Genomic DNA, 24,933 nt, shown 5'->3' with positions numbered 1-24,933 from the left:
AGTTTTGTGCTATGTGTGTTGGTTTTGATTCAAAATCGCACGCACACCTCGCTAAAAATGTCAAACAGAAGTTGGGAGAAAATGACAGCAAGGTTGTTTTTTTTTATTATAAATCCGGTCCCTATCAATCGAATCCAGATTTATTGGCAACATTGTTCGTTCTTGTGTTGTTTATCGCACATTTCGACCAAGTGTTTTGCGTTGAAACTCTGCCCCATCGCCTGCCGTCGCCTGACGGTTAATCTCCTTGTGCCGGTCGCGAGTTACGCATTCTTCGATGATTTCACCGTCGCCTTTAATTAGCCTCGTACGCCCGGTTTCTGGATCGACCACTCGTCGTAGAATTGATTGGCGTGCCTCATACTCTTCCCGTGTTTCCGGAGCCATTGCTTTGCGATTCATCAAATCTAGCGGGATGCCGCAGTCCAGCAGACCAGCACCACTGGCCAGCGTTTCCTGTTCTGCAGCGATGGGTTCATCCTTCTTGGAGTGTTTTTCCTTTTTCCGTTGTTCCTTCAGCTGCCGTTTCGCTAGTTTGCTTGCTAACTTTTCCTGCTTTCGTTTGGCTTTCTTTTCCTTGCGAAGCGCCTTCTTTTGGGCTTTCTTTTCTTTTTTTTGCTGTTTGGCAAGCTTTTTCTTTAGCTGCTTTTTTCTGCGTTTACGCTCGGTGCTGCTACTGCGAGTGGAGGAGCTGGAGCGGGAACTACTGTCGCTAGAGCTGCTACTAGTATCCCTGCTGGAGGACGATGATGAAGACGAGCTATCGCGCCTTGATCTTCTGCGTTTTCTGCTTTCCTTCATGTCTAGTCAAACGAAGTAGGCGTTTGTTTATGTTCTGAAGCTGCGATACAGCACATATGTTTGACAGCGGTTTGTTTTGTGTCGTATCGTATAGTTGTAGTGGTGTAATATTATTATTGATACCAGAAAAGAGCAATCACTCCAGATAATTGGATGCAGCTGTTATAAAAACAGTGAAAACTACTGAGGCAAAAGTAAGTTAGTGAAAAGAAATTGATTAAAAAACTAAAAGGGAATTTTTGCTAAAAAAAAAGCACTCTTCCGTGACAGTGTCGCATGACGCGACACTGCCGTGACCAGGATTCGAACCTGGGTTACTACGGCCACAACGTAGGGTCCTAACCACTAGACGATCACGGCTAGCGAGTGCTGTCGGTGAGGGTGTAGTTGTTTCTGTATCAAAACAAACAATTGGTGCCTTTTTTTGTTCAATTGTTGATAAAGACGGATTGGTTACAATTCTGCTGTAAAAAGAGATACTACAAAAATTAGGTTAAGTTAATAATTTTCGTATCACATGTCGAAAAGAAGCAACCAAAAATAAACAGTTGCGTTATTTACTGATTCGTGTGAAATGCACGAGTGTTGTAAAGCTCGAAATCACTCAAAATATTTTTTGAGCATTATGAGTTTTGCTAAGTCCAACATAAGCTATGATTGACTTTCCCGATTGGACACATTAACTGTTTAGTAATTATGTAGTACGAGTTTGAAAACAAAAAAAAATCGTACCAAAATATCAGTCATTGAAGTCTATCCATTCCATGTCCATTGAACTTAGCGGTTTGTGCCTTCGGTATATAGAAGATACTCCACCTGGTATAACCCAGACACAGATGCCGTGTTTGCAATAAAGGGGTGGTTTGATAATTCAATCGCGTTTACATTTCGGTAATTATTTACATTAAACTTTCTCATATTAGTTCAAAAAACACATCTCGTTGAAAAGCTTACACTAGTTGCATGAATTGGTTTATTTGGTGTGTTGAAAATGAACGACAGTTTTGGTTGTTTTGTGGAAAATGATTTGCTAATACATATTCTTGCCCTAACGGGAGCCACAAACTTACATGCTAAAGGAACAACTTTGTCGATTGATAAAATTGTGAGTTGAAGCGAATGAAGTTGATGCCGTTTTTGGATAACATCCGATGCTGGCTAATCTGTCTGTCCATACTGCTAACGCACCGGCGGTGAACCGTATGATGATATCTGCTATTAACAGCTGTAGGTAAATCGTTATGCGACTATATTACGACTTATGTTAAATATGAATTCGTTTGGATAATATTTGATGATTCTCCCACTTATGCTACCGTACCCGTACCGTACTTTAAAAGCTTTTGCGTATGACTGTTTTAGTGAGATCAATGGAGATATTGGTTTATCCAACTGCCAATCCGGCAACTATTTTAGTTGGATTGATTCATATTACTTAGAGATCGAGTGTTTCCTACTGAAAGCGACAGTGCTGTGTGCTTTTCTCTAATAATAATTTAATATTGGACGGTTATATATAATAACTTCTATCGTGCCTGTCCACAATTATCTTTCAAAATACTTTGATTGATGTTTAACAATACAAGTTAGGGCAGTGTATGGATTGAGCGGTGTGAATCGATCCGATGTCATTAACGGAACGTGGGACTGAGACTGCGATCAAATTCTCCTCTACCTCGGCCAGTTGTTGGTGGTAAGCTCATTGATACAGCACTGTCCAATCTAGAATTGACAGGTAAAACGGAACGTTAGAAAGTTAATTCACGCGAACAATCGTTTGCCATCCCCAAACTACTTACCGACGTGCTTCGCTTTCAAGCAAACCCGTATCGAGCGGATCCTGTGCTACGTTGCGTAGTGATTCCCCAATGGTCTGGCGCAGCTGTTGCATCTCTCTGCCGGCACGTGAACTGTGTAGTATGTACTGCTGGCGTCGTTTTGCCTCCTGTGCCAGCTGCTCCCTAAGCATCGTAATTTGATTCTCCAGACGAGTAACTTGCTGTCGGTGTGATTGTTCCCGTGCGTCTAGCAACCGTTCTGCCTGTACCTGTGCGCTCCGGTAACGTTCGACATCAACCCCAGCACTGCCCCCACCGAGGCTGCTGGCCTTGCTCGGTGATTCGAGCAGCTTCGCCCGGGACCGTGCCAACTCCGCTTCCTTCTCCGCGAGCAGCGTTTCCAGCCGGCGTACCTTCATGCGCAGCTCACGCCCTTCCTGCTCGATCTGTGCATGGTCCAATCCACAGTTGTAAGCCGTCGACTCCATCCGGTTTGAGTCGTACTCGCCGCCGGTCAACTTCTTCTCGGACCGATCGTACTTGCCAGCTGGACGTTTATCGCGCTCCAGTGTGCGGATCCTTTCGTTTAGCGTCTCCACCTGGTTGCGCAGGTCGTTTCGTTCCCGCTGCGAACTGATCAGCTGGCGCGCAAGTTCCTGATCACCAGAAGCACCGGCGCCACCTCCACCCATATTGCCACCCGTTGCTGCGAGCTGTTCGCTCGTTTCCTGGTTCCACTTGGCCAGGCGCAGCTGACTCTCCAGAGTGGACTTCTGAACCTCACATTCGGCCAACTGTTCCTGCAGGCGGGTCGTACCGTCCTGGGCAGCCTGCTGGTTACGCCGCAGCTCGTTGATGGTGTGTTGGGTCGCATCGAGACGTTCGGCCAGTACGCGACGCTCGTTCTCGCTGCCGGTTAGCGTCTTCTGCAGCTGCTTCAACTTGTCCTGACCAAGCGCGAACGTGTGGCTTTGGTCGGCATTGTGTCGCTGCAGGCCGCTTATTTCACCGCGCAGTTCCGTTTCGGTTATGGCCGCAGCCTGTAGCCGTTCCTTGAGCTGGTCGACTGTGCTCTTGAGTGCAACACAGCGATCCTCGAGCTGTGTCAGCGAACGCTGCTGATTTTCCAACCGTTCCTGCTGATTGCGCAGCGTACAATCCTTCTCCTGCATTGCCATTTGCAGCCGTTGTATATCACCCTCGAGGGCGACCCGTTGCAGGTCCAATTTGGTGGCCCGCGCCTCTGTGCGGGCTAGCTCGTCCTGCAGATGGCGCTTGTCAGATTCGAGACGTGCTCCGCCCTGGCGACATTTGTCCAATCGCTCCTCGAGATGGGTCCGTTCCTCAGTTGTGCTCGTTAGGGACTGTTCCAGCTGGGCCGCCTTCTCGCGTAAAGCCGTCAGCTCGTCTGATTTCTGGCGCAGCGTTTCCTCGGTCGACTGTAAGGCGCTCGTCTTCTGCGCCAACCGTGCCTCTAGGTTGGTTTTGTCTTCATGCACCGCGCGTACATGCTGCTGCAGTTTGTTGATCTTCGTCTCCAGGCGAAGCTGTGCATCGCTGCCCTCCTGCAGCTGTTTGCGCGCAGTGCACAGCTGCACCTTGAAATCATCCCGTTCGCGCTCGATGTGTGCGATTTGCTGCATTAGCGACCGCACACCCTTTCGCACCATCTCCGGATCGACGTCTATCAGCACATTCTCACCGGAGAGACTGCGCGTCTCGTGTCCGTGGTGATGATGGTGATGATGCCCGTGATGCCCGTGATGGTGTCCGGGTGGATAGTCACCGCTCTCTGATCGTCCACCGGTACCACCTCTCGCTGGGCTGTACCGACGCGAGGGGCTCATCAGACGATACGGCAAACTGACCGAACCGTCCATCTGAATACCGGCAATACGGCGCAACGTGTGGCCGATCGAGCTGAGCTTGTTTTCGACCTCCTTCTTCTGGCACTCCAGCTGCACCAGCTGCTCATCGAGCGCCCGGACACGTCCCTCGGCACCGCCCAGCCGCGCCTTCAGCTCCTGGATTTGTTGTGTCGCATCGGCTAGACACACCTCAAGGTTGTGCTTCTGGTCCTCGAGCCTCTTCTCACGGCCACGACCTTCCTCGTTCCGTGCGCACAGCTCTTGCTCGCGCTGATGGAACCGATGCTCGTCCTGGTTGGCCTTACAGCGCGCCCGGCCGAGCTCCTGACGGGTGGCGCACAGTGTACCCTCTAGGTCGGCCATCTGCTTCTTGATCTGGTGCAACTCCGCCAACACGCGTTCCTTCTCCTCGCCCTCGTTTGCCAAACGGGCCTGAAGCTCCTTTTCTGACGCGTCCTTTTGACTTGTGTCCGTCTGGAACTTTTGTATGTCGGTTTGAGCGTTCGTAAGCTCCTGGTTAAGTTTGGTGACATTTGTTTCCGTTTCCTTCAGGATGGTCTGCAGGCGCACCTTATCCTGCTCCAAGCCGTTACGCGTTTCTTCCAGTGCTGTAATTAAGAGCAACACAGACATTTAGAGGTACCGGATGCAACAACGTTTTGCGAAATCAAGGGCGAATGCTTACAAGAAATCTTAGCTATTGCATCTTCGATGGTGCGTGCCTGCTGCCGGCGCTGTTCCTCCACCCGTTTCACATGGTCCCGTAGCTCTTTGTTACTGTTGGCGTACTTGTCCCTTTCGATGTTGCTATCCGCCAGGGTTCGTCTGGTGTCCGTCAAATCCTTCCTCGTTCCATCGGTGTTATTTTCCGCTACATTCGTTGCAGGAATGAAGTTATACGTGAGAAGATATTCCACACGAGTTGTCCCAATAATGTATAAATGTTTAGCACTCACCTTCCTTTAATTTGCGCTGCGTATCCTGAAGCTGATGGTTTAGCGCATCACAACGATCCTCCGAAAGGCGGAGTTGCACCTTCAGCTCTTCTCCGTCTTTCACCAGGTAATCCTTCTCTTCGCGCAGCGATCCCGCAGCTACCTCGAGCCGATTCATTTCCTCTTCCGCGCGAATGCGCGCCTCCTCCGCTTTCGTGCGCATCTTGGTAATTTCGTCCCGCAGACAACCGATCGTGGTGCGGTCCTTCTCCTGACGGGCGGCCATCTCGCGCTTCAACCGATCGCCATTTTCCAGCTCATTTTTCAGTTCCCGTGCCGTGAGCTCCAGCTTCTCGATCACGGCCTGTTTGTCGCGATGGGCAATCAGCAACGCTTGCTGCTTTTCGTTCTCCGCCCGCAGGATCACTTCCTCGTGCTGTTGATTCAATGCATCCAGATGCATCTGCAGCGTCTCGTACTGCTCGCGGAGCTGTCGGATTTCGGCATCTTTGGCGCTTTCTAACGCCTGGAGCGATTGCTGCATACGCTTCTCGAGTGTTTGTCGAATCTGCTCCTTTTCGTCGTTCAGCTTCTTGATGTTTTCCTCGCTGAAAGTGCGCAAGCTTGAGAGTTTCTGTAAGAACTCGGCCTCTTGATTGGCGGCCGCATTTGTTAGCTGAATCTTGATATCCTGGGCGCGTCGTTCCGCGTTTTCCAGGTCCTTGTTGAGCCGGGCGATTAGAGCCTTGTGCGATTCTTGCTTGATAAGCAGATCTTGATTTTCTCGCTCCAGTGCATCTTTCTTTGCTTCGGCCTCCTCGAGGGAGGTGTTTGTGTCGAAAAGAACGGCTTCCAAAGATTCCTTCTCACTGCGTATTGAAGCAAGTTGTTCCTGATTAATGTGCGCAGAGAGGAAGAAATGAGGAAAACATAAATGAGTGAAATTTAATGATGTAAAAGTAATCTTTTAACATGCTTGCCATAAACATCTCAACTCAACTTGCCCGCAGGTCATATGAAACATTGCCTAGTCGTCGCAAAAAATGGCGTCGATATCAAAAAGGGTTTGGTAGGCGCCTCTCCTCGACGGCGTCGGTGGTGTAATGGTCAGCATAGTTGCCTTCCAAGCAGTTGATCCGGGTTCGATTCCCGGCCGACGCACGATTCTTTTTTTTTTAATGCTCGCCCCTCTGTGCACCCTTATGTCTAAAGTTATTTTTACCTGTAATCTTTGCAGTTCCTTTTCATGCCCTTCGATGGTAACCGTCTTTTCTTCGCTTTCCTTTACCAGCTCTTCAAGCGAGCGATTTAGCCGACCATTCATTTCATTCGATTGCTCTAGCCGTTGCCGAAGTCGCATCACCTCTTCACCGATGGTTTCCTTCTTGCGTGCAATGGTTGCAAGTTGATTGCTGAGATCGTTGCGTTCGCGTGCTACACAGCTAAGCTCTGCCTCGATTTTGTCCTTTTCCATCTCGAGACACTTCAACCGTTCACTGATGGCCAGCTTTTCCGAATCGAGATCCAGCCTGGCCTGTTCAGCGCTGATGAGCTCTTTTTTGAGGGAAGCCAGATCCGCACTCTGGTCATTCGACTGAACGCGCAGTTTGCCGCGCTCTTCGTCCAGCTGCGCTACGGTCGATTTCAGCTGGCGGATTTCCTGTTCCTGGTGTTCGTTGGAGTTGGTACGTTTTTCTAGTGTGGCGTGCAGTTCATTGCGTTCGCCAGTCACACGGTCTAGTTCGAACTCAAGCTCAAGTTTCTGTTTCTCGAGCATATTCAGCAGCCCGTCCGATTCGATGCGTTGCTGTTCGAGCAAGTCGCGTGAAAGGTAGAGCTTGTTCAGCTCCTCTCGAAGCGTAATGGTTTCTTCGCGCAGTCTACTGCAACGTTCTTCTTCCGCTCTGGGAATGATAGTGAAAAAGGGGGACAGAGTTAGAGTGAGCGAATGCAAGTTAAAGTATGCGTACGGAGTGGCCCTCGCCATCCCGTTCTCATAGCCGTGATCGTCTAGTGGTTAGGACCCTACGTTGTGGCCGTAGTAACCCAGGTTCGAATCCTGGTCACGGCAGTGTCGCGCTCTCTCGCCCGCACACTGTCACGGAGAGAATTGTGGTGGCTAATCTTTTTTTATGCACTTTTTTTTACTACTATTATTACAACAAAATGTCCCTTGTTAGAAAGAAAAACCCTTTTTGTCTAGTTTGTCTTATCGTTTTGACGAAGAGGATAGCAAGATAATTTTACCGAGTTCACTCGGAATAAGGTGCATCCCGCACCACATATCACTATGTTAACTTGTTGAATTAGTAGAGATTAAGTGTAGTCTATAAGATATACGGCCTGGCTGTTCTACCGTCAAAAAATAATATGATAATTAACTTTGGTGAACATATTTCACAAGAATGAGTTGCTGACAATGAATATGTAAAATTCAACAAACTAATGACAAAAGCATGTAGCCAACAGTTTTCTATGTTCCGGCACGTGCATACTCGCTTTGTACGTGTACAATTAACTGAACAACACGTTGTTTTGATTAAGTCGCATTAATTTGATACAGTACCGTGTCATTTTTGGCAATATTAAGCTTCATGGAAAAGAGTAGGTGTGTGTTTTTAAATGCGTTTAAGCGATGGATTTACATGCGACCGTGTGGCCTAATGGAGAAGGCGTCGGACTTCGGATCCGAAGATTGCAGGTTCGAGTCCTGTCACGGTCGACTCATGGAAGTTTTTTTTGTTTTTGTCAAATGTGTAAATGGGATCTTACCTTAAATTCATTTCCTGAATGTCTTTATCTTTATGGACGCGTTGAAGTTCCAGCTCGATCATTTTCTTCTCTTCCTCTAGCGCGTCGTACATCTTCTGCAGTTTGCTATTGACGTTCTGTAGCTTCTCATAATCGGTGTTTAAACTATCGACCTATTTAAAGAAAAAAAAAGGTTGATTACGATGTTTTTTGTTGAAACTTGTCTATTTCGTGAATGATCGAACTTACGATGGAGTTCAGTTCCGCCTTTCCGCGTTCCACCGTGTGCTTATCCGAGCGCAACCCATCCAGCGTCTTCTGCAGACTGTCCCGTTCTTTGTACAGTTCCGAGAGCTGATGGTTCGCCGAGTCGAGCTTTTCCGTCAGCTCCGCGACCTTGCCGGACAGCATGTCACGTGCATGCTCGCAACCGTCGTACTGCTTTCGCGTGGCCTTCAGCGTCTCGTTGTTTGTCTGCAACTTGACCTGCAGATCGTGTATGGCTAGCTGGTATTTGTGCAGTGCGGCCTGCACAGCGGAAATCGTACCCTCGGCGAAAGCCTGTGAAGCACGCAGTCCACCACTTCCACCACCACCGGAAGAACGTTTCGGTGAACGTGGTGCCACTCCGGGGGACACGATCGGCTGCGATAGATGCAGATGGTGCTGTCCGTCACCGGCAAGCCCGCCACAACCTACATCGGCCGACGCGCTCGTTTCTGCGTCCTGGACCACCGCGTGGGCTATGTCACGCAGGGCCGCCTGTAGCCGTTCCACCTCATCGTTCATGCGGTGTGCCTGGGCTGCTTGACTGTCGGCCTGCGTATAGCGATCATCGAGTAGCTTCAGATCTTGCGCCATCTGTTGTAGTCGCTGGTCACGCTGGCTTATCTCTTGCCTGGCCGCTTCGTACTGCAGCCGAAGTTCGGACAGTTGCGACTTAAGCTCCATGTTTTCACGCTCAATGTGCATCTGTTGTGCCTCCTGGTCATTTGTAAAAGTGATCGATTGGTGTTAAAACATCAGCAAAACATAACATCACTTTGTGCATAAAGTACCTCAAATTTGGACGACTGTTTCAGGTTCACTGAGACGCCGCTACAAGCACCCGACACCTCGCGCACCGTGCCTGACAGCTCGAGATGCATGCGACCGAGCTCCATCTTGGTGGTGGAGGCCATCTCGTTGTACATGCGGCGCACCTGTACCACCTCGCGCCACATTTTCAACAGCCGCGTATGTTCGTTATTATAGTAATCGTTGAATGCCTAAAGAGGAGGTGTGCGATATCAGTGCGAATCAGAAGAGATTCAACGTATTAAAGAGCCAGCCAGATTAACGATGAAGAAGACCGCCCTTTATCATGTAAAATCACAATATGGCCCTTCGTGGACCTCGAATCTTCAACGTTGGTTAACGTTGCACATCTCTTTCTCTAAGTAAGAGAACAGTTTAGTTTGATTCAGATATAGAGCATTTTTATAGTGAAGGATCAGATAGTACCCAAGCCGACCTTGAAGTCGTAACATAATGTATGGTTGGCTGGTCAGCTTCAAGCATCGTGTCACTTGAAAAGTGGCCATCATCATTTCCTTGGATGCGAGCCACACTTTACCCTCTATCTGTACGACGTCCTACAGGCAGCACTAGCGATACATGCACAGATGTGGCACTGTGCTTACGCATTATTCGTACAAAAACAGCATGAACGTGTTCTAAAAATAGCACAGTGCAGTGTACTAGTGTTCTCGCTCTCACACGGTGCGTAACTTTGGTAATCGCTCTTCTTCGCTCGGCTACAGTTACGGCAAACTAGATTGAGCCCAACAACTGTTGTACGGTTTTACCATTTGACAAAGGGCAAAAGAATCATTGAGACTCCCTTTCCACGTGTTGTTTGGATGTTCAGTACGAATGCTGTGCTGTTTTGATGCAAAACAATACAACCTACCTGTTCCTCCTCTTTCCATTCGTCTTCCTTGCTCAACAGTTCATCACGCAAGCTTTCCCAATCGCTGGTAAGCTTCTGGAGATCGTTCGTTAATGCGTCGTTGGTGCGATGAGACTCTTCCAACTGCTGCCGCAGGCAGGAGTTCTCGACCAGCAATTTTTCGCAACTGCGTTAAATATCAGAACATAGGTGTGTGAATATCAGTGGAGCACATGCATAACACTTAGCGGCTGGCTTCGGCCACCACGCTTCTTACCGTCGTCGTTCCTCGTCCAGCTGATGGCGGATTTCGTCGTGGGATCCTTCGGAGTACTTCCGGCACGGTGATTGCGACCGGGATCTTGACCGGGCGCGTTCCCGCGCTACCGGGCATACCGAGGGCAGGCTGAGTGGTCCTGCCGCATCGGAACAGATTGCGCCACCCGTCGGTGGTGGTGACGATGGCGCATGGTGCGGATGATGCGGATGTCTTGATCCGGGCGATGGTTCTCGACTTCCAGTACCATAGCGTCCACCACCACCACCACCGCCAGCGATACAGCTCGCAGCCGCGGGAGGCAATTGTTCCAGATCCGTGCAACGTTGTTTGTACTGCAGTACCTTTGCCTGCAGTCGGCTAACCAAGGCAGCTTGATTGTTTTGCGCCTGCTTGTACGTGTCTAACCGGCGCCGATAGTTGTTCGCCTCCTCCTGCAGCCGGTGGCGTAGTTCATTGTTCTGACGTATGAGGGCGTTTGTGTCGGCCGCACTCGGTGGCGAACTGCTGCTGCCCGTACTCGAGGGCATCCTTGCTGTGGCTGGGACGTTCAATGTACCACTTCCACCACCACCACCACCTCCAGCTGCTGACGCGTCGTGCTGCAGCCGGTTCTTGTTGAACGGTCTGGAGAAAGGTTTCTTGGAGCGATCGATGTTTGCACCCGGGCCAACTCCACCACCTCCTTCCGAGTGACGCAGTCCTAAGCTCGGTGCACAATCCTTACCATTCAACTGGAAATGGGAAAAAGATGAACAAAACGCGTTATGAGCTGTCTCCGAAACACTTTTTTAATACGAGTTTGTGCACAAAAACCACCTGAAAAGAGACTGCCTTTTTCATTATGAATCCAAGCCCAATCAGCAGGATACAAACACTAGCCCAGAGGACGTCACCCACACTGACCACCATGCACGCTACGACTAAAAGCCGCAACCGCGCTAGCTACACTGCGGCCACCACTGGTGGTCATTCGTGGTATCTACCGACACCCAAAAATGTAACCAAAATGGAACGGAAAATGAATTCTCAGACGTGTAAGGGAAGTAATGTTTTGGTCAGTGAAAAAAATCGATATGACCAAAGGACCCTTCGCCGCGCAATAATGAGTGGACTAGTGGGTCCACATATGTGTGGTCAGGTGAATAATTACGACGTCATCGAAACACTCTTTGGCGAGGGTGGGAAATGACCACACGTTGTAAATCAGGTGTAAAGGGATAGAATCTCCCCTACCTGAATTGTTGTGGGATACAACAACTTCACCATATATGCACTGTGTGGTGCGTGAGTTGGTCATGGTTGGATGCATTCGGTATGTTTCGAGAAGGACACGTGGCACAAATCTTTTGCTGCGCGGCAACGAAATGTGTTGTTCATTCTCATATAATCTTGCGATTTTAAACGAAATACATGGAAGTTATATTTCTACCCTAAGTATACTGGTAGAATAGCCTGTTTAATGCTGAAAATTTAAGATGAATGCATCTTCATTCAATAGTGAACGTACAACAGAGTACATCCCGGGATAAGGTGACCTCTCGTTGTTTGGAGATGGGAATGTATTCAATCGAATGTGAATTGTATTAGATTAAGTTTCCTTTAGTTATAAGCAAAACGATCTGGCCATTCTCTGAAAAAAATAGTCAACGTCCAAAAAGTAGCCTCTCATCAAGAGTACCAGAATACCGGAAAAGGATGTGTCAAAAAAATGTGGAACGCTTCACGATTTTGCGTGTCATCCTTGCGCAGGGGCCATGCTAATCTTCTCTGTATCGTTCCAATTTTAGTATATGTCCAGCCGAAGCTAGGACAAGACGTGAGGCAACCCCGTTTGTATATATACCAACATACCCTCGTTTCACTTCTAGCGATGAATAACGGTTGCGTTTGACGCGGAACCTTACAAATGTTGTACAGTTCCGTTCAAACCCTTCGAGCGCACGCATCACTAGCGTGTGCCGTATCATCAGCAAAGCGCGATCGATCGTTTTTGGTAGTTCGCAATTCAATCCGCTGTTTGAATAATCGTGCACCACTGTTAGGCATTAGTGATGCGTAAACATTCTCAATCAACAAATTACCATGGCTGTCATTTTAATTGTATTGTTGATTGTTCGCTTTTGCTGACTAGCTAGCTAGGTGAAGGAAAAATGCTAATGGATTTTGCTATTTCAACCGCTTCGGAAAGAAGGATGTATTTTGTTCGTATGCGCGCTAGTAATTTGGGTAGCATAGCTCCGTTTCGTCCCGTTTTTCTGCTGATAGTTCTGCCAAACACGGAAACCTGGTGCTTTCACAAAACCGTAAATGCACGGCACATCCATCCCACCCATTGATGACGAATCGAAATGTATTCCCCGCTTGCTGTGACTGGTTGGAATCGTCCATAGAGTCGACGTCGCAGATGAATACAAATAGATTTCAAGGACATAAAGTTTTATTTTCCATTTTTACCATCCGCAGCCTAATCAGGATATGGGTGAAGCACATCGGAACGGGTAGAAAATAAAACAACAACCATACTTTTAGCTTGTTTACCCGCGCCGCTTGTTTTGAAAGCGAATCAGTCACGGATTCGTTCGGTTCCGACTGCAAACGATGGGGCACAGGTACGGGACGGTTCTCATGCTCCGTGATGCCCGCCGATCACATGCATAATTACGCAACCGCAATGGCTAATCATTGAGCTATTTTGATTCTAGTTATTTATTTACTGTACGTAAGACGGGGTGATGCTAGGTTTAAGGTTAATTTTTGAACGCAACGATGATTGTGGTTGAATTTCTATAATCAGTTTTATAAATGGTAATAGAATGATTGGTGTGAAACACTCTACGTATTGGGTTTTCGTTCACTTAAAGACGACTCCAACTAACGAAACGTGTTTTACAATTCACTATGCACCACAATTGCATACGAAGAATGGTACGCAGCATAATTCTACCTTTATGTTTAGGTTAGGGGTGGTATTTAATAAACAAAATACACCCCTCCAACCCTTGCCCAACGATCTTGAAACAAATCAAACAAACATTTGTTTTGCTTTGCTACACTATATCGATAGTTTGTGTTCCCAATATGTGGAAAAAACCCACAGAAAACGAATTCAATTGCGTCGCCATGGCACTGTAAGGGAAGGGCCTGGTAATGGGAAAAAGGGCTCCTCGCCGTCCCAACCTGCACAGCAACATGGTGATATGTCCCCCGGAAGAAGCAAGATTGCTATCAGGGTAAAAGTACGATGCCAGCATAATTCCGTCTTCCCGAATCGCCCTTCGGCACGGTAAATTCGATAAATGGGCTGCCGAATGTTTGTCGTCGCCAGTTCGACAATTGCCGGTGAGTCCCTCTTTTCGCACAATTTTCCACTTATTTATTTACTTGTTTACCGGGGTGGGTGGGGACTTTATTAAACGGCACCCGGAACCGGGGGCACACGATGATGATGATGGTATGGCAGATTGTTTATGATTATTTATGATAGGTTCCATACAGCAAACGAAAGGATCTGTTCCGGTGGCAGTTTCGCACGCAAACGGGGGCGGATCATCCTTCTTTGCCTGTTTGTGCGTGTGCGATTGCCGGACAGGTTCGGTTACGGGTTCAGGAAGTGATACGAACTAGTGCGGGATTATTACAGGAAATGGTGCGATATTCGATCGCCGTGACGATCGTTAATGGCCCTTCGTGGGGCCATGGGTTAAAACGTTAAAAGCCATGTGGCTCTGTGTGTGTTTTTTTTTCTATTTTCATTTCGCAATTTTGTCTCTCCATAAGTCGAAAAATTGTCAACATGCTTCAAGGGAATTGAATGTTGCGTGCGGTGCGCTGCTGTGTGTGCTAGCAGAACATCTATCGATGAGTTGTTTTGTTATTTACCTGTCCCGTACCGCGTTCATTCGTTACTATAAACCAACACGGAACCGAATTCCGTTTCCGTCCACCGTAGAACGATGCGGTTTTTGATTTATGGCCACTATACCCACCATAGTCTTTTGCCCCTCCCTATAGTTACAATTTACTCTACTCTACCTACCTCCCTGTCACTGCCCACTGCCATTCCTGCTGTAACTTCCGTGTGCCTTGTTCCCGTGCCCACGGTAGTAAAAGTTTTGTGGGATCGAAATTTTGGAGTAACCAAATTTGGTGTGTGTATGTAGGGCAAAACGGGCGTGTACACAGGTTACAGGGAACTTGTGAGATCGGGTTTTGGGTGCGCAAAATTTGATCGATAACGCTAAAAGAAGGATCGAAAGCAAAGCGAAGTAGTAATGTTTCGCACCGTTGGTACCACCATCAGGCAAAACGTATCAGGCTTCATTGGGCGAGAAGCGGCCTGATGTAATAGTAGCTGACGTCGAAAGGACGATTTTTGGATTCCAACAAAAATCTCATTGTAGATATTGCAATTTAAAGATTATTACATCAGACATTCAGACATTACATTTAGACTCATGAATCTGAAAGAATTTTTTAATTGTACGAATGATTCTGAATCGTCATCCATGAATCCTCTAGGTTTATCAATAATCGTTGAGGATTCATAAATATTTTGACAGTCGACTCCTGAATTTGAATGGTTTGAATGGCTGGTTTTGAATGAATCCTCTAGGTTAGTCAAGAATCGTTGAGGATTCATGAATATTTTGACAGTCGACTCCTGATTTGAATGGCTTGAATGGCTGACTTAGAATGAATCCTCTAACATAGGTTTATCAAGAATCGTTGAGGATTCATGAATATTTTGACAGTCGACTCCTGAATTTGAATGGCTTGAATGGCTGGTTTTGAATGAATCCTCTAGGTTAATCAAGAATCGTTGAGGATTCATGAATATTTTGACAGTCGACTCCTGATTTGAATGGCTTCTAACTAAAGATTCAAATCCAGGAATCCAATGAAATGAATCAAAAGCACAAGTAGAAATCGAAGAATCCTAAAATATCAGGATGCAACGTGTAAACTAAATACTACAAGAGTTAGCGTATGTCGAAGATAAATATATAATGGTTGAAGCATTAAATAGCAAATGAACATCCTTCTCTGATCTATTTATTTCCTCACAGTGGCACCATATGCCAATGCACAAATAGACACGATTGGAACTTCCTCGCACTAATAGTGCAATAACCCGTGCAATTACAATCAGCGTGTGCTTTTACCATCCAGTCGAACTTTGCAATCGATTAGCTGTCTGCAAAGTTTTCCGCCACTGTACGCTGCTGCTATCACACTCCTGAAATCGGACCAATTCTATGAATATATTTAACCCGGAACTCACGAAACAAATGAATGCAATGGTAGTAGCAAGCACCGGATTTGTCTGCCTACCGCTGCAGAACAGTGCACAAACGTCTTCCGGCTTTTTAAATCCGGCACGTCCGGGTGGGCACGTCCTCATCCCCCTTTTTTGGGTGGTGGTTGTGGTCTAAACAATGCAAAATTGTTTCACTATCGTCCTACACGGCGATCCTTCCTGATATATTCCATCAGTAAGAGGGAAGGATTCCGACGAGCAGGATTCCACAACCACCACCGATGAGCATGATGAAATAATGATTGGTTTCAACCGTGTCCGCTAATTAGCGCACGACGGTACAACATCGCGTGCCACCACGAAAACGGAAAAGCAATCAACGGTGGGACCGCGTGCATCAAACTCACCTCCTCTTGCCGTACTGTTGGGTGGGAAAAACGTTTTGCAAAAAAAGCAACAGCAACGGAATTCTCACTCTATCGGGACTGTTCAATGCTTGCACTATTGGAAGAAGTACTAAAGGCAAGCGGCAAGCAGTGCTCCAGATGGTTCAATTGAACTCCACCGATGAACGGGGCGGCTCGCACTTGGGAGGGACTCCAAAGGAAAAGAGTTTCAACCAGCCAACCGAAAGCGATGATTATATTTGACAGCTCACTGACAGCATTCACTTTGCATTTTGTGGTGTGCGATGTCGGGAAAAATGACGTCCCGAGGCCTGGTTCCAACACACACCACAGCAACAGGTGCACGGGTGGTCTGGTGAATTATTTTCAAACTTTGTCTTCCTTTCGGTCCCACCGAATGGTCCCCGAATAGAGTCATCGCGCAATTTGTTTGCCTAAAACTCGCGCCCAGGCGGTGATGAAATCACAACGGGCAGGGAGCAGACCGGTTATTGCATTATCAGCAAATTTGTTGATTCCTCTTTTAACCGGTTTGAGAAAAAGCAAAGCTAAAAGCTGATGAAACACTGCTGGTCACACACGGAATCAACATCAACATCATCACAACACAACACCGCGACACATCCGTCATTATGCACACGGTCCAGGACTTTGCCCTTTTGTGTTCCTCAATCCTTCCCGGCTCCGGCACTGTTGCCATTCGGTTGCAAGAGCTTCAAAAAAGGGGTTTGCAAGCGCGCACGTGCTTTTGTGAATGGCGCGAAATAATCATGTGATTTAAAACTGGCCTTTATTATTTGATCGCGCACCTGCATCTAGCGAATCGCACACGAAATGAATGTTTTAAGTTTTATTCCACAATCCACAGATAGCACTAGAGTGCCTAGAGATACTATGCTGTGATTCTTGTGACGATGGATCGTTGGCCTGTTGCCGGCGGGTGATAGTAGTGGGCGATAATACAGTTTGCTTCTTGCATAGCTTGTGACGCTCGTAGTAAAATTGCTTGCTCGAAGTTTATTTTATGGATGTAAATTAAAGCAGACGCGTTCGGGTTGCGCTCTTGTAGTGTGGCCGTGATTTGTTGTGGTACATTGAGTTGTGGGGAAGATTTAGAGTTCATTTGGTGGAAGGGTGACGAAACGATCGGTTGATCTGTTGCAACGTGCACCGATCGGTACCGTAGTAGAAGTGATCAGTGATTTATTGTGCAATATTAATTCGTTCGATGGCAGCTATTTGTAACAACTTTTAGAATAGACGTGACACGACGTATAGTCCCCGGCTGTGTACTTTGACCGGCATACCACACCAACTGCGAAGCAAAACCCGATGATGCAACCCGTCATCTTAACCATCGACAAATGACGATGCTGATGCTGCTTCTGTCTGTCTGTTCCTGGCGCTTATCTGCCCGCCGCCCAACATGAGTTGGTCGTCCACTAGTGCGGAGAGTTCAAAGTGTACAAAACGCGCCCCAGCACAAACTACCGGCCGTTCGCTCGAGAGCCAGCGAAAGAATCGATTGCGAAGGCCGGTCGACGGTTGTACCAAAGTACGCAGAGTTGCACACCGGGCCCAGGGATGGAAAACTGGCGCATAGCAACCGGTTGGTGCCGGAGTTCGCTGGTTCTGTAGAGCGCGCTATGTGGGCACGGCCTCGGAAAACCGGAAACCGCACACATAGCCGGCCGGTTCGCTTATCGTTCGCACTTCGGCCCCGTCCCGAAGTAGAAAAAAAAGCTGTGCGAAGATGTTCTCTTGCGCTCCGGGCCCATCGTCAACCCCGTGGCGATCACGTGCGCCTTTTCTGTGTTATTTAATCGGCAGGATCATCGCGCACAGGTCGACAATGCACGCGGGTTCAGCGTTGATAGTACGGACGCGAGCACCGCATGGGGACATCGATCTGTTGGAGTGTATTAGGCTCGCCTTTCGAGAGGCATCCCATGCACGTGCTTTCATGCTTGATTATCTTGAGTGATGGTGTTTAGAAGTCGTATACTAAACAATACAGCCTGGACAGCGCTAATGGCAAAAAAGAATTCGTATACTAACACCACATTAACACTGTGACAGCGAAATAGTCTCTTATCCATTGAAACTATCAGCGGAGATTCCGAAGCGTTGATCAGATCTTCTCAGCGACTTCACTCCTTGCAACTCTTCATCGAGTTCAAGGCCAGATACGATATACGATAGCCATGGGAAAAGTTTAAGACGCATTGATCTCTTTTGGAAATCCAGACCAGTATGAATGACAATAACGCCACTTGCCAGGTGATGGTGGACGTTAAACTCCCAGGGCATTTTGCTACCGGCTAAGGTCTGCACCGAGGAGATGGGCTAGCTTGTCTATTCACGACTGGGAGGCGGAAACATCGCGGAACATCTTCTACAAGTCAATCCAGATCCTGGCATACGCTAGTGGCCTAAACATCATTGGTTTACGGCTCTCGTTAAAAGCTACTTAACGAATGTTTACTAAAAGATTGAGCAGGCGGATGAATTCCTCGGGTTGGAGATTAACGAGCCAAGAACCAAGTCGATGCTGGACACCACTAACGCCCCTGCCATGTCGTTGAGATATACGCTAAGGTGCTGCCGTCAACCGGTCTTTCTACAACTTGAGGAAATTTCTCTACTCAAAGTACCTGCCTCGACGAACGAAGCTAGGACTTTATATAACTTATATAGTTCCAGTACTCACGCATGCCTCTAATTTTTGGAAGGACATGCCCTGTATGTGTGGAAGCACAATGGAGGGGAGGAATCGCTACAATGACGAGCAGGATAATGGATTAGCTGGCGACGGCACTCGTTCGTGATCGGTTTATGCTATCTTGTTCCTCCCTTGGCCACTGTCTAGGCCACTACTAAAAAATCATCTTATGTTCGGGTGACTTGGGTTCCCTCCAGTCATTCTAGACCACAAGAGGGACCATATATGAGATGAGTTATTGATCTCAAGTCTCTTGAGGTCTTGAAGTTCTAATCAAATTCGCATACTACACATACTACACATATATCAGATAATGAAAACCAAGACTTTCGAGGTATCCTCAATGCCGGTTCTCGATCCCTGTTTATCCAGTTTAGAGTAATCGAAGTGTTGAACTGTAGCCAGCCATTCTTGGTGGTTAGATTTAACATTATTTATAGTTGTAGTAAACATAACTAAAATCTCGAGATTCTTTGGTTTGGGTCTGACATTTCTTAACATCATTTACTAAACGTTGTATAGCCTCAGTGTAAGGAATAACGATTCGGACCACTAAACTACCGGGCTGTGCACACTTTGTAACTACATAATTTATTATAAAGCCACAAACACATCACTTACTCCCTTTCGAACCCCGATCGGGGGTGATAAAGTTGAGGGATAGACCTCTTTTATCGATACTGCACATTCGTGCTTGGGGTTGGTTCACTGTGAGTTATTCATCATTGAACATCGGAACAGAATTATTATTTTGCGGCGGGGTAATGATACGCCCATGCTTCCCACAGGAACAGGTTGACAAATGTACTCTTTCGGAAGTAACGAAAGGGTCCTCAAAAAAAAAAAAAAGCGTACTGATCCTCGTTCAAACAGCCCCTTTCCAAACCTCGGGAACTATTTGCAAAAACTTCCAAAACGGAAGGCAGGACAGAGGATTTATGTCTGTGACCTGTTTAACCACCGTTTCCACCAGCGGAACACCGTGCGGTTCCCGCTAGGAAGTGAAGACTTCGAGTTTTCACGTTGATAATCGATACCATACGACTGCACAGAGAGAGGGAGAGAGAGAGAGAGAGGGCACAGATAGTGGTCCACCGACTGTTCGTGGTTTGCCGTGAGTGTTTCGATAAACATGGTGCAGTGAAATGTGTTTCTTGTGGCCTGCCGTGGTATCATGTCTGTCGGTCGTTTTGGGGAACAGGCTATGTTGGTGCACATGGACACATCACACGGGCAGCAGCAGCAGGCAGAGTAGTGTTTTCGTAGCTCCGAGATTTCTCTATGAAATGTGTGCGGGTAAGTAACGAATTCTAGCGGCGGTATCCCTTTTCGAATTCTTCGAATAGCTCTTCGAAATGCTACCATATTGGACTGTACAGAAACACACACACACATACGATAAGGGGAAGAACAGCTATTACTACAGCACCTGAGAGTCCTTCTTTTTTATCGGGCACAATATCCTCAAGAGGTCTAAAAAGCCTTTGGATTTCCATTGGAGCGATTTGGAAAAATTTTGGATTTCTTTGACTATATTTTCCCGTGCCCGGAATATCTAGTCTTGCATACGGGAGAAATTGAACCGGTTCTGTCGTGTGAAGCCCAACTCCGTTATCAATACACCACCGGGCCACCTGAATGTCCACTTCGTTGCAAGACTGATCACTTCTACCTTTTACATCAAAATATCGTTTAGCAGAAACAAAAACTTACGCGCGACATCACGCCGACGTTGCTGCGAAACTTTGCAAAATGCTCCAAAAGATACACACGACACTTGACACAAAACTGTTCGAACTGGTCCGCACCGGTACTACGTCCCCTCGCACTGTTACCGTCGAAAGTAAGTTTCACCGCGGTCTCCGGATCGGTTTGATCGAGAGTACCGCCCGTACCGGCACTACTCCAATGGGCGGCCGTTGCACCGTTACCAGGATCGACACCAGGGGCACAATCGACCGGATCCGATGCGGGCACCCGTAGCCACCGTTGTCCGTCACGCGCTAGGTACAACCTATCCACCAGCTCACCACGACTGTCCACACCAACCGCTGCCACAACGCTGCACACCGCTTCTGCACGAGGCTGCCGGTCCGCTCCGGCTGACAACTGACGAGGAACTGAACCGCCCGCGACCGATTCGGATCCTTTTCTAACGTCCTGGGCGACTTCATCGTTTCTGCTACTGCTGCTGCTGCCCCCTGTTACCGGGGCCTCCGCTGGGCGTCGCCTGGTGCAGAAGATAATTTGTTTATCGTTTACCTTGGTAGCGAAGCATAGATCGCCGATTTCAACCAGCGACACCTTTACGTCGCGCCCGCTTCCTGACATGCGCCGTTCCAGCGCTACGGCCTGCTCGACCAGTTCCAGGCAACGCGTTCCGACGCCCGGCACCGTGGGGGAAACTGTTGACAACCGGTGCGTTGTTGCTTGGCAGTGTGCTGTACGCTGCTCCGGTGGCGTGATTTCGCCTTTATGTTCACGGCTGGCAACACTGCCTCTGCCAGTGCTAGCAAGAGCAGCATGAGCATTATGGTGGCACACGCCGTTGGCCACCGTGTGTGAGAGGAATTCCATTTCGCGTGTGTTGCTTTATGTGTTCCTCATTCGCGCTTTCGCGAACAACCGAAGGGGGAAAAAAGGGAGGATAGTCCGATTTTCCCCAGTGATCCTTGTTGGCCTCTCGTGCCGGGGGGTGTAGGTTTCCAACTCGGTACTAAAAGTTTGCAGGCAACGTGCTTCAAAAGTAATTTAGAAACTTTTAAACCGTCACTATACATACACCCTTGAGTGGAGGCAAGAACCACGTGAGCGAATAACGATCGGTTTTGCATCCACGCACACTGCTGCACAATGCAAACCAGCGGTGGTTTGAATGTTTAAACTAAAAGAGCGCTTGTCTTCAATTTGTGAACTACTAGAACAACAACCAACAATCTGAATGTGTGTTGGCCAGGTTTCACTACCGATGGTTCAACGTTGACTGTGATGATGTATCGGAATGAAGCGGTGAACTGGGTCAGCAGAAGGACACCCCGATTCCTCGACACCTCGCGATTCGTTTGCCAAGCTGCCAAGGTGATGATGATGAATCAGCAGATAACAGCATTCGCTGCGGCATCCCGCCGATCGATGACGTTGGTTTCTCCAAACACCGTTGCCTAACGTCGGCTGTGCCAACAACAACATGCCCTATCACCGGTACGGAATTCGTCATGCACAAAACTTCACGCCCAGACAACGCGTCCCGGGTGCCATTTTTCGCACACGCACATTCCGGTTCTGCAGCTGTGTCAGCGGGTTCTCTCGAGTCTTATCAATTATCTGCTGATGTCCGAACTCTGCCGTACAGACGGCGGGCAAAATTCGCACGGGATCGGTCCAGAACACACGACGGAGCACGATCTCGTGTTCAGCAGCAGAAGCGATCTGTGGAAACTGTGCAGCCAATTGTGGATGTGGCAAACATCCGGTCCCCGGGGAGGGGCCGATCGCGCGGTACCTGCCGTCGTTAGTGTTTTGCTCAAACGTATGTACGTACGTGCGCTGATAAGCCAAATATAAGCTGACCCGGGAAGAAGAAAGATGGGTTGTGGTCCAGGCGCAAAGTAAACAACGTTACTTCTCACAACAACAAAAAAGTGGTACTCGAGCAGAAAGCATAACACCACCAGGCTCGGTTTAAGTTTTGAGAGTTCAACGACTTTGGTTTTGGTGTCGTTAGTTGAACTCAATCGGTCAGACAACGTTTGCCTCCGTGTAGAGTCTACCCAGGGATTAAAGTTTACAGAGTTCACTCGTTACGATTACATGAAAGAACGTGCTGGAATATGTAATACGTACTAGCAGACTATTAGAAATTGGAAACTATCAGGCTGTTGCACTGGAAAAGATTGTTCTCTGAAAGGTATAGTTAATACAGGGTGTTCAATAAGTTCAATTTGGAATTTGGAAAGGCAAGTACGCTTGTTATTGCTTGCTATGTTCAAATTCTGCTCGGATATTATTGTAGTTGTCAATTTTTGGGACGAGCTACTGTTTTGTGTTGTAGCAGTCACAAGTTGTCCAATATTTTCCAGCAATAGATTCCAACCTGGAACAGCATCCGATATGAACATCACATGCTTCTCAAATGCCACTTCTCTTGTTATTCATTTGAAAATTTAAATTCAATCTTTCGTATCATATTGAGATTGTTGCCTTAAGCCTGCGCAACCTCTACGGAGATGAGCACCAGAATTTACGGTTTCTGAACGATTTATTTAACCGACTTTTGAGACACACAGTTTGTGGACTCCAAGCTATCCGGACTTGGACCCTATCGAATTTTTGATTGATTCTGCATAACATCGAGCCCCAACGAATACAAGGACATCAATTTTGACCAGTTCAAGACGATATTTCTTAAATCTCGAGCGTGCCGCTTGCTCGTCTGAGTAAAGTGTGAAGCTCGTGAAATAATTCAAAGTACAGGTGTTTTCTTAAGATATGTTGTATACGGTTCTATAATAACTTCTAATAGCAAAAACCAAAAGAAACATAAAATATTATCTAGTTTTTTAAATCGTATTTTGAAAGTGTTTTATCTTATGGAACACCCTGTAGGGTAATTGTGCTTTTTGTATTGAGTTAATTTCTTTTTGAATGCAGTTTGTGTTGACTTGGTTTGGTCTAATTCATCAAAGCAGGCGGATTGAATCTCGTTCGGGTAGCTCTCCTGCTCTTAAGGAAGGGAGGGCCACTATCGACGCTCTTGCTTTTAGTAAGTCCTTTACTACAGAGTATTTTTAAGCCAAGAAAAAGAATGGAACCGCGATTTAAAGGGGGAAACAATTATTGGAAATATTTATTGTCATAGTTCTTGCACATCGTTTGCATTGTTGGACAAAATCGAGTGATGCGAAAAGAGACAGGATATGATAAATCCCCGATACCCAAAAGGAGAGGTAGAGGTAGTGCTACCATACGATGGGAAGCGACACAGAATGGTCGTTTTTACCCACACGGCACGCAATAAAAGCATAAAAAGCACATAAACGTGTCATGAAAGCGCGCACACACATAATCGGCGAATGTTTGTAACGGAACCCTACTTCCTGGTGTGTGTCACCGATGGAGGCGCCCGGTAAGTCGAACGATACCCCGCGTAGCCATCTTTGTTTCGCGCTGCATCGGTACCACACCACATACTCGCCCAAATTCCTTCGACCCAAATCTGGTGGGATTGCTGATGCGTTCGCTTCGTACCGTTTACCGCTTCAGCTTGTTGTTCTGTGCCAAGCGATCGTTTTACGATACGGGAGCAGCGAAGCAAGACGTCATTCTTCATTGAGTGCGGATGGGAAGGAAGGTAACGCCGCGGTGTGGTGTTGTGTATGGCAATAGCTACACATGATAAGCTGTCCAAGGCCGAGCCCTCCGGTACGTACAATCGTATCCTGGGCGCAGCAAAATGGAGGAATCGCAACGATAGTAATAACGCCCGTGTTTTGATGAAACCGAAGCGCACCAGGATCACCATAATGTTGCGTGGTGTATGGCGCCATTTCACACATAAATTAGGTTTACGTTACGGCCAACGAGATGGTGAAGTGTGCACGATCGCGAAAAGTTGGTTTCGATTGAGAATTTGTTGTTGAGAAGCATTTGGTTTGCTGCAGAACTACACGTTGTACATTGTGTTCCTTTGATGTAAGTTCAGTTTTTATATAGTTCTTCAAAGATTTCACTGAATAGTATTTAGTGTTGGGTGAATCTGAACGATTCTTCAAGCTGGACGAATGAATGTGAATCTCGATTACACAAAAATCATGAATCTTCTAAGATAAAGTGATGAGTGGCTGCTCATTAAAGAATCATATGAATGATCTGAAGATTAATTCTTCTCTAAAGCTTAATACTAGTAATGATGCATTGATCTGGATCTGTGATATAGCAAATGAAGAACCGATAAGTCAAAAAAGTATGATAAGTATGACCTAGTAGTAGTAGAAGTAGTAGTAGCAGTAGCAGTACTGGTGATAAGAGTGGCAAAAGTTGTAAGAGTTATAAGAGTAGTAGTAATCGTAATAATAGTAGTAGTAGTTGTTGTAGATTGACAAATAAATAAAAAATAGAGTAGAAAGAAGATAGTTGGAGAATTATTTAATACATAACAGTCTCCCGAAAATCATTAATTACTGTAATCATTACTCACAATCTCGA

The 24,933-nt window shown here is 47.1% G+C and overlaps 2 protein-coding genes and 5 non-coding genes across 7 annotated transcripts; 3 read left to right on the top strand and 4 right to left on the bottom strand.

The window, feature by feature from the left end:
• Positions 1-102: 102 nt before the first annotated feature.
• On the bottom strand, positions 103-821 carry LOC128310598 (ADP-ribosylation factor-like protein 6-interacting protein 4). Its single transcript, XM_053047280.1, has one exon. It carries the CDS (start codon positions 799-801, stop codon positions 172-174), a length of 630 nt encoding a protein of 209 aa, XP_052903240.1. The 5' UTR covers positions 802-821; the 3' UTR covers positions 103-171.
• Positions 822-1,089: 268 nt separating this feature from the next.
• On the bottom strand, positions 1,090-1,161 carry Trnah-gug (transfer RNA histidin (anticodon GUG)). Its single transcript has one exon. It is a non-coding gene; the product is annotated as a tRNA-His (tRNA).
• A 759-nt stretch (positions 1,162-1,920) lies between these two features.
• On the bottom strand, positions 1,921-21,306 carry LOC128310597 (rootletin). The gene is made up of 11 exons (XM_053047279.1): positions 20,443-21,306; positions 10,341-11,074; positions 10,085-10,250; positions 9,192-9,401; positions 8,383-9,117; positions 8,155-8,306; positions 6,605-7,286; positions 5,404-6,274; positions 5,133-5,318; positions 2,601-5,055; positions 1,921-2,523 (listed from the first exon to the last, which is right to left on the bottom strand). Exons 1-11 carry the CDS (start codon positions 21,304-21,306, stop codon positions 2,433-2,435), a joined length of 7,146 nt encoding a protein of 2,381 aa, XP_052903239.1. The 3' UTR covers positions 1,921-2,432.
• On the top strand, positions 6,472-6,543 carry Trnag-ucc (transfer RNA glycine (anticodon UCC)). The gene has a single exon. It is a non-coding gene; the product is annotated as a tRNA-Gly (tRNA).
• Positions 7,382-7,453, top strand: Trnah-gug (transfer RNA histidin (anticodon GUG)). The gene has a single exon. It is a non-coding gene; the product is annotated as a tRNA-His (tRNA).
• On the top strand, positions 8,032-8,104 carry Trnar-ucg (transfer RNA arginine (anticodon UCG)). The gene has a single exon. It is a non-coding gene; the product is annotated as a tRNA-Arg (tRNA).
• On the bottom strand, positions 12,048-12,154 carry LOC128299940 (U6 spliceosomal RNA). Its single transcript, XR_008287318.1, has one exon. It is a non-coding gene; the product is annotated as a U6 spliceosomal RNA (small nuclear RNA).
• Positions 21,307-24,933: the final 3,627 nt, after the last annotated feature.

The sequence above is a fragment of the Anopheles moucheti genome, chromosome 2 (assembly GCF_943734755.1).
Source record: "Anopheles moucheti chromosome 2, idAnoMoucSN_F20_07, whole genome shotgun sequence".
In the NCBI taxonomy this organism is placed as follows: domain Eukaryota; kingdom Metazoa; phylum Arthropoda; class Insecta; order Diptera; family Culicidae; genus Anopheles; species Anopheles moucheti.
This window is presented reverse-complemented; position numbering and strand designations above follow the sequence as displayed.

Excerpts from the sequence above, each read along its gene's own strand:
- LOC128310598 (XM_053047280.1), bottom strand. The coding sequence starts at position 801 with ATGAAGGAAAGCAGAAAACGCAGAAGATCAAGGCGCGATAGCTCGTCT.
- LOC128310597 (XM_053047279.1), bottom strand. The coding sequence starts at position 21,306 with ATGGAATTCCTCTCACACACGGTGGCCAACGGCGTGTGCCACCATAAT. Across the intron at positions 6,275-6,604 it reads AGGAACTGCAAAGATTACAG|GAACAACTTGCTTCAATACG; the intron begins GTAAAAATAACT and ends CACATTAATCAG. Across the intron at positions 2,524-2,600 it reads CTTGAAAGCGAAGCACGTCG|ATTGGACAGTGCTGTATCAA; the intron begins GTAAGTAGTTTG and ends TGTCAATTCTAG.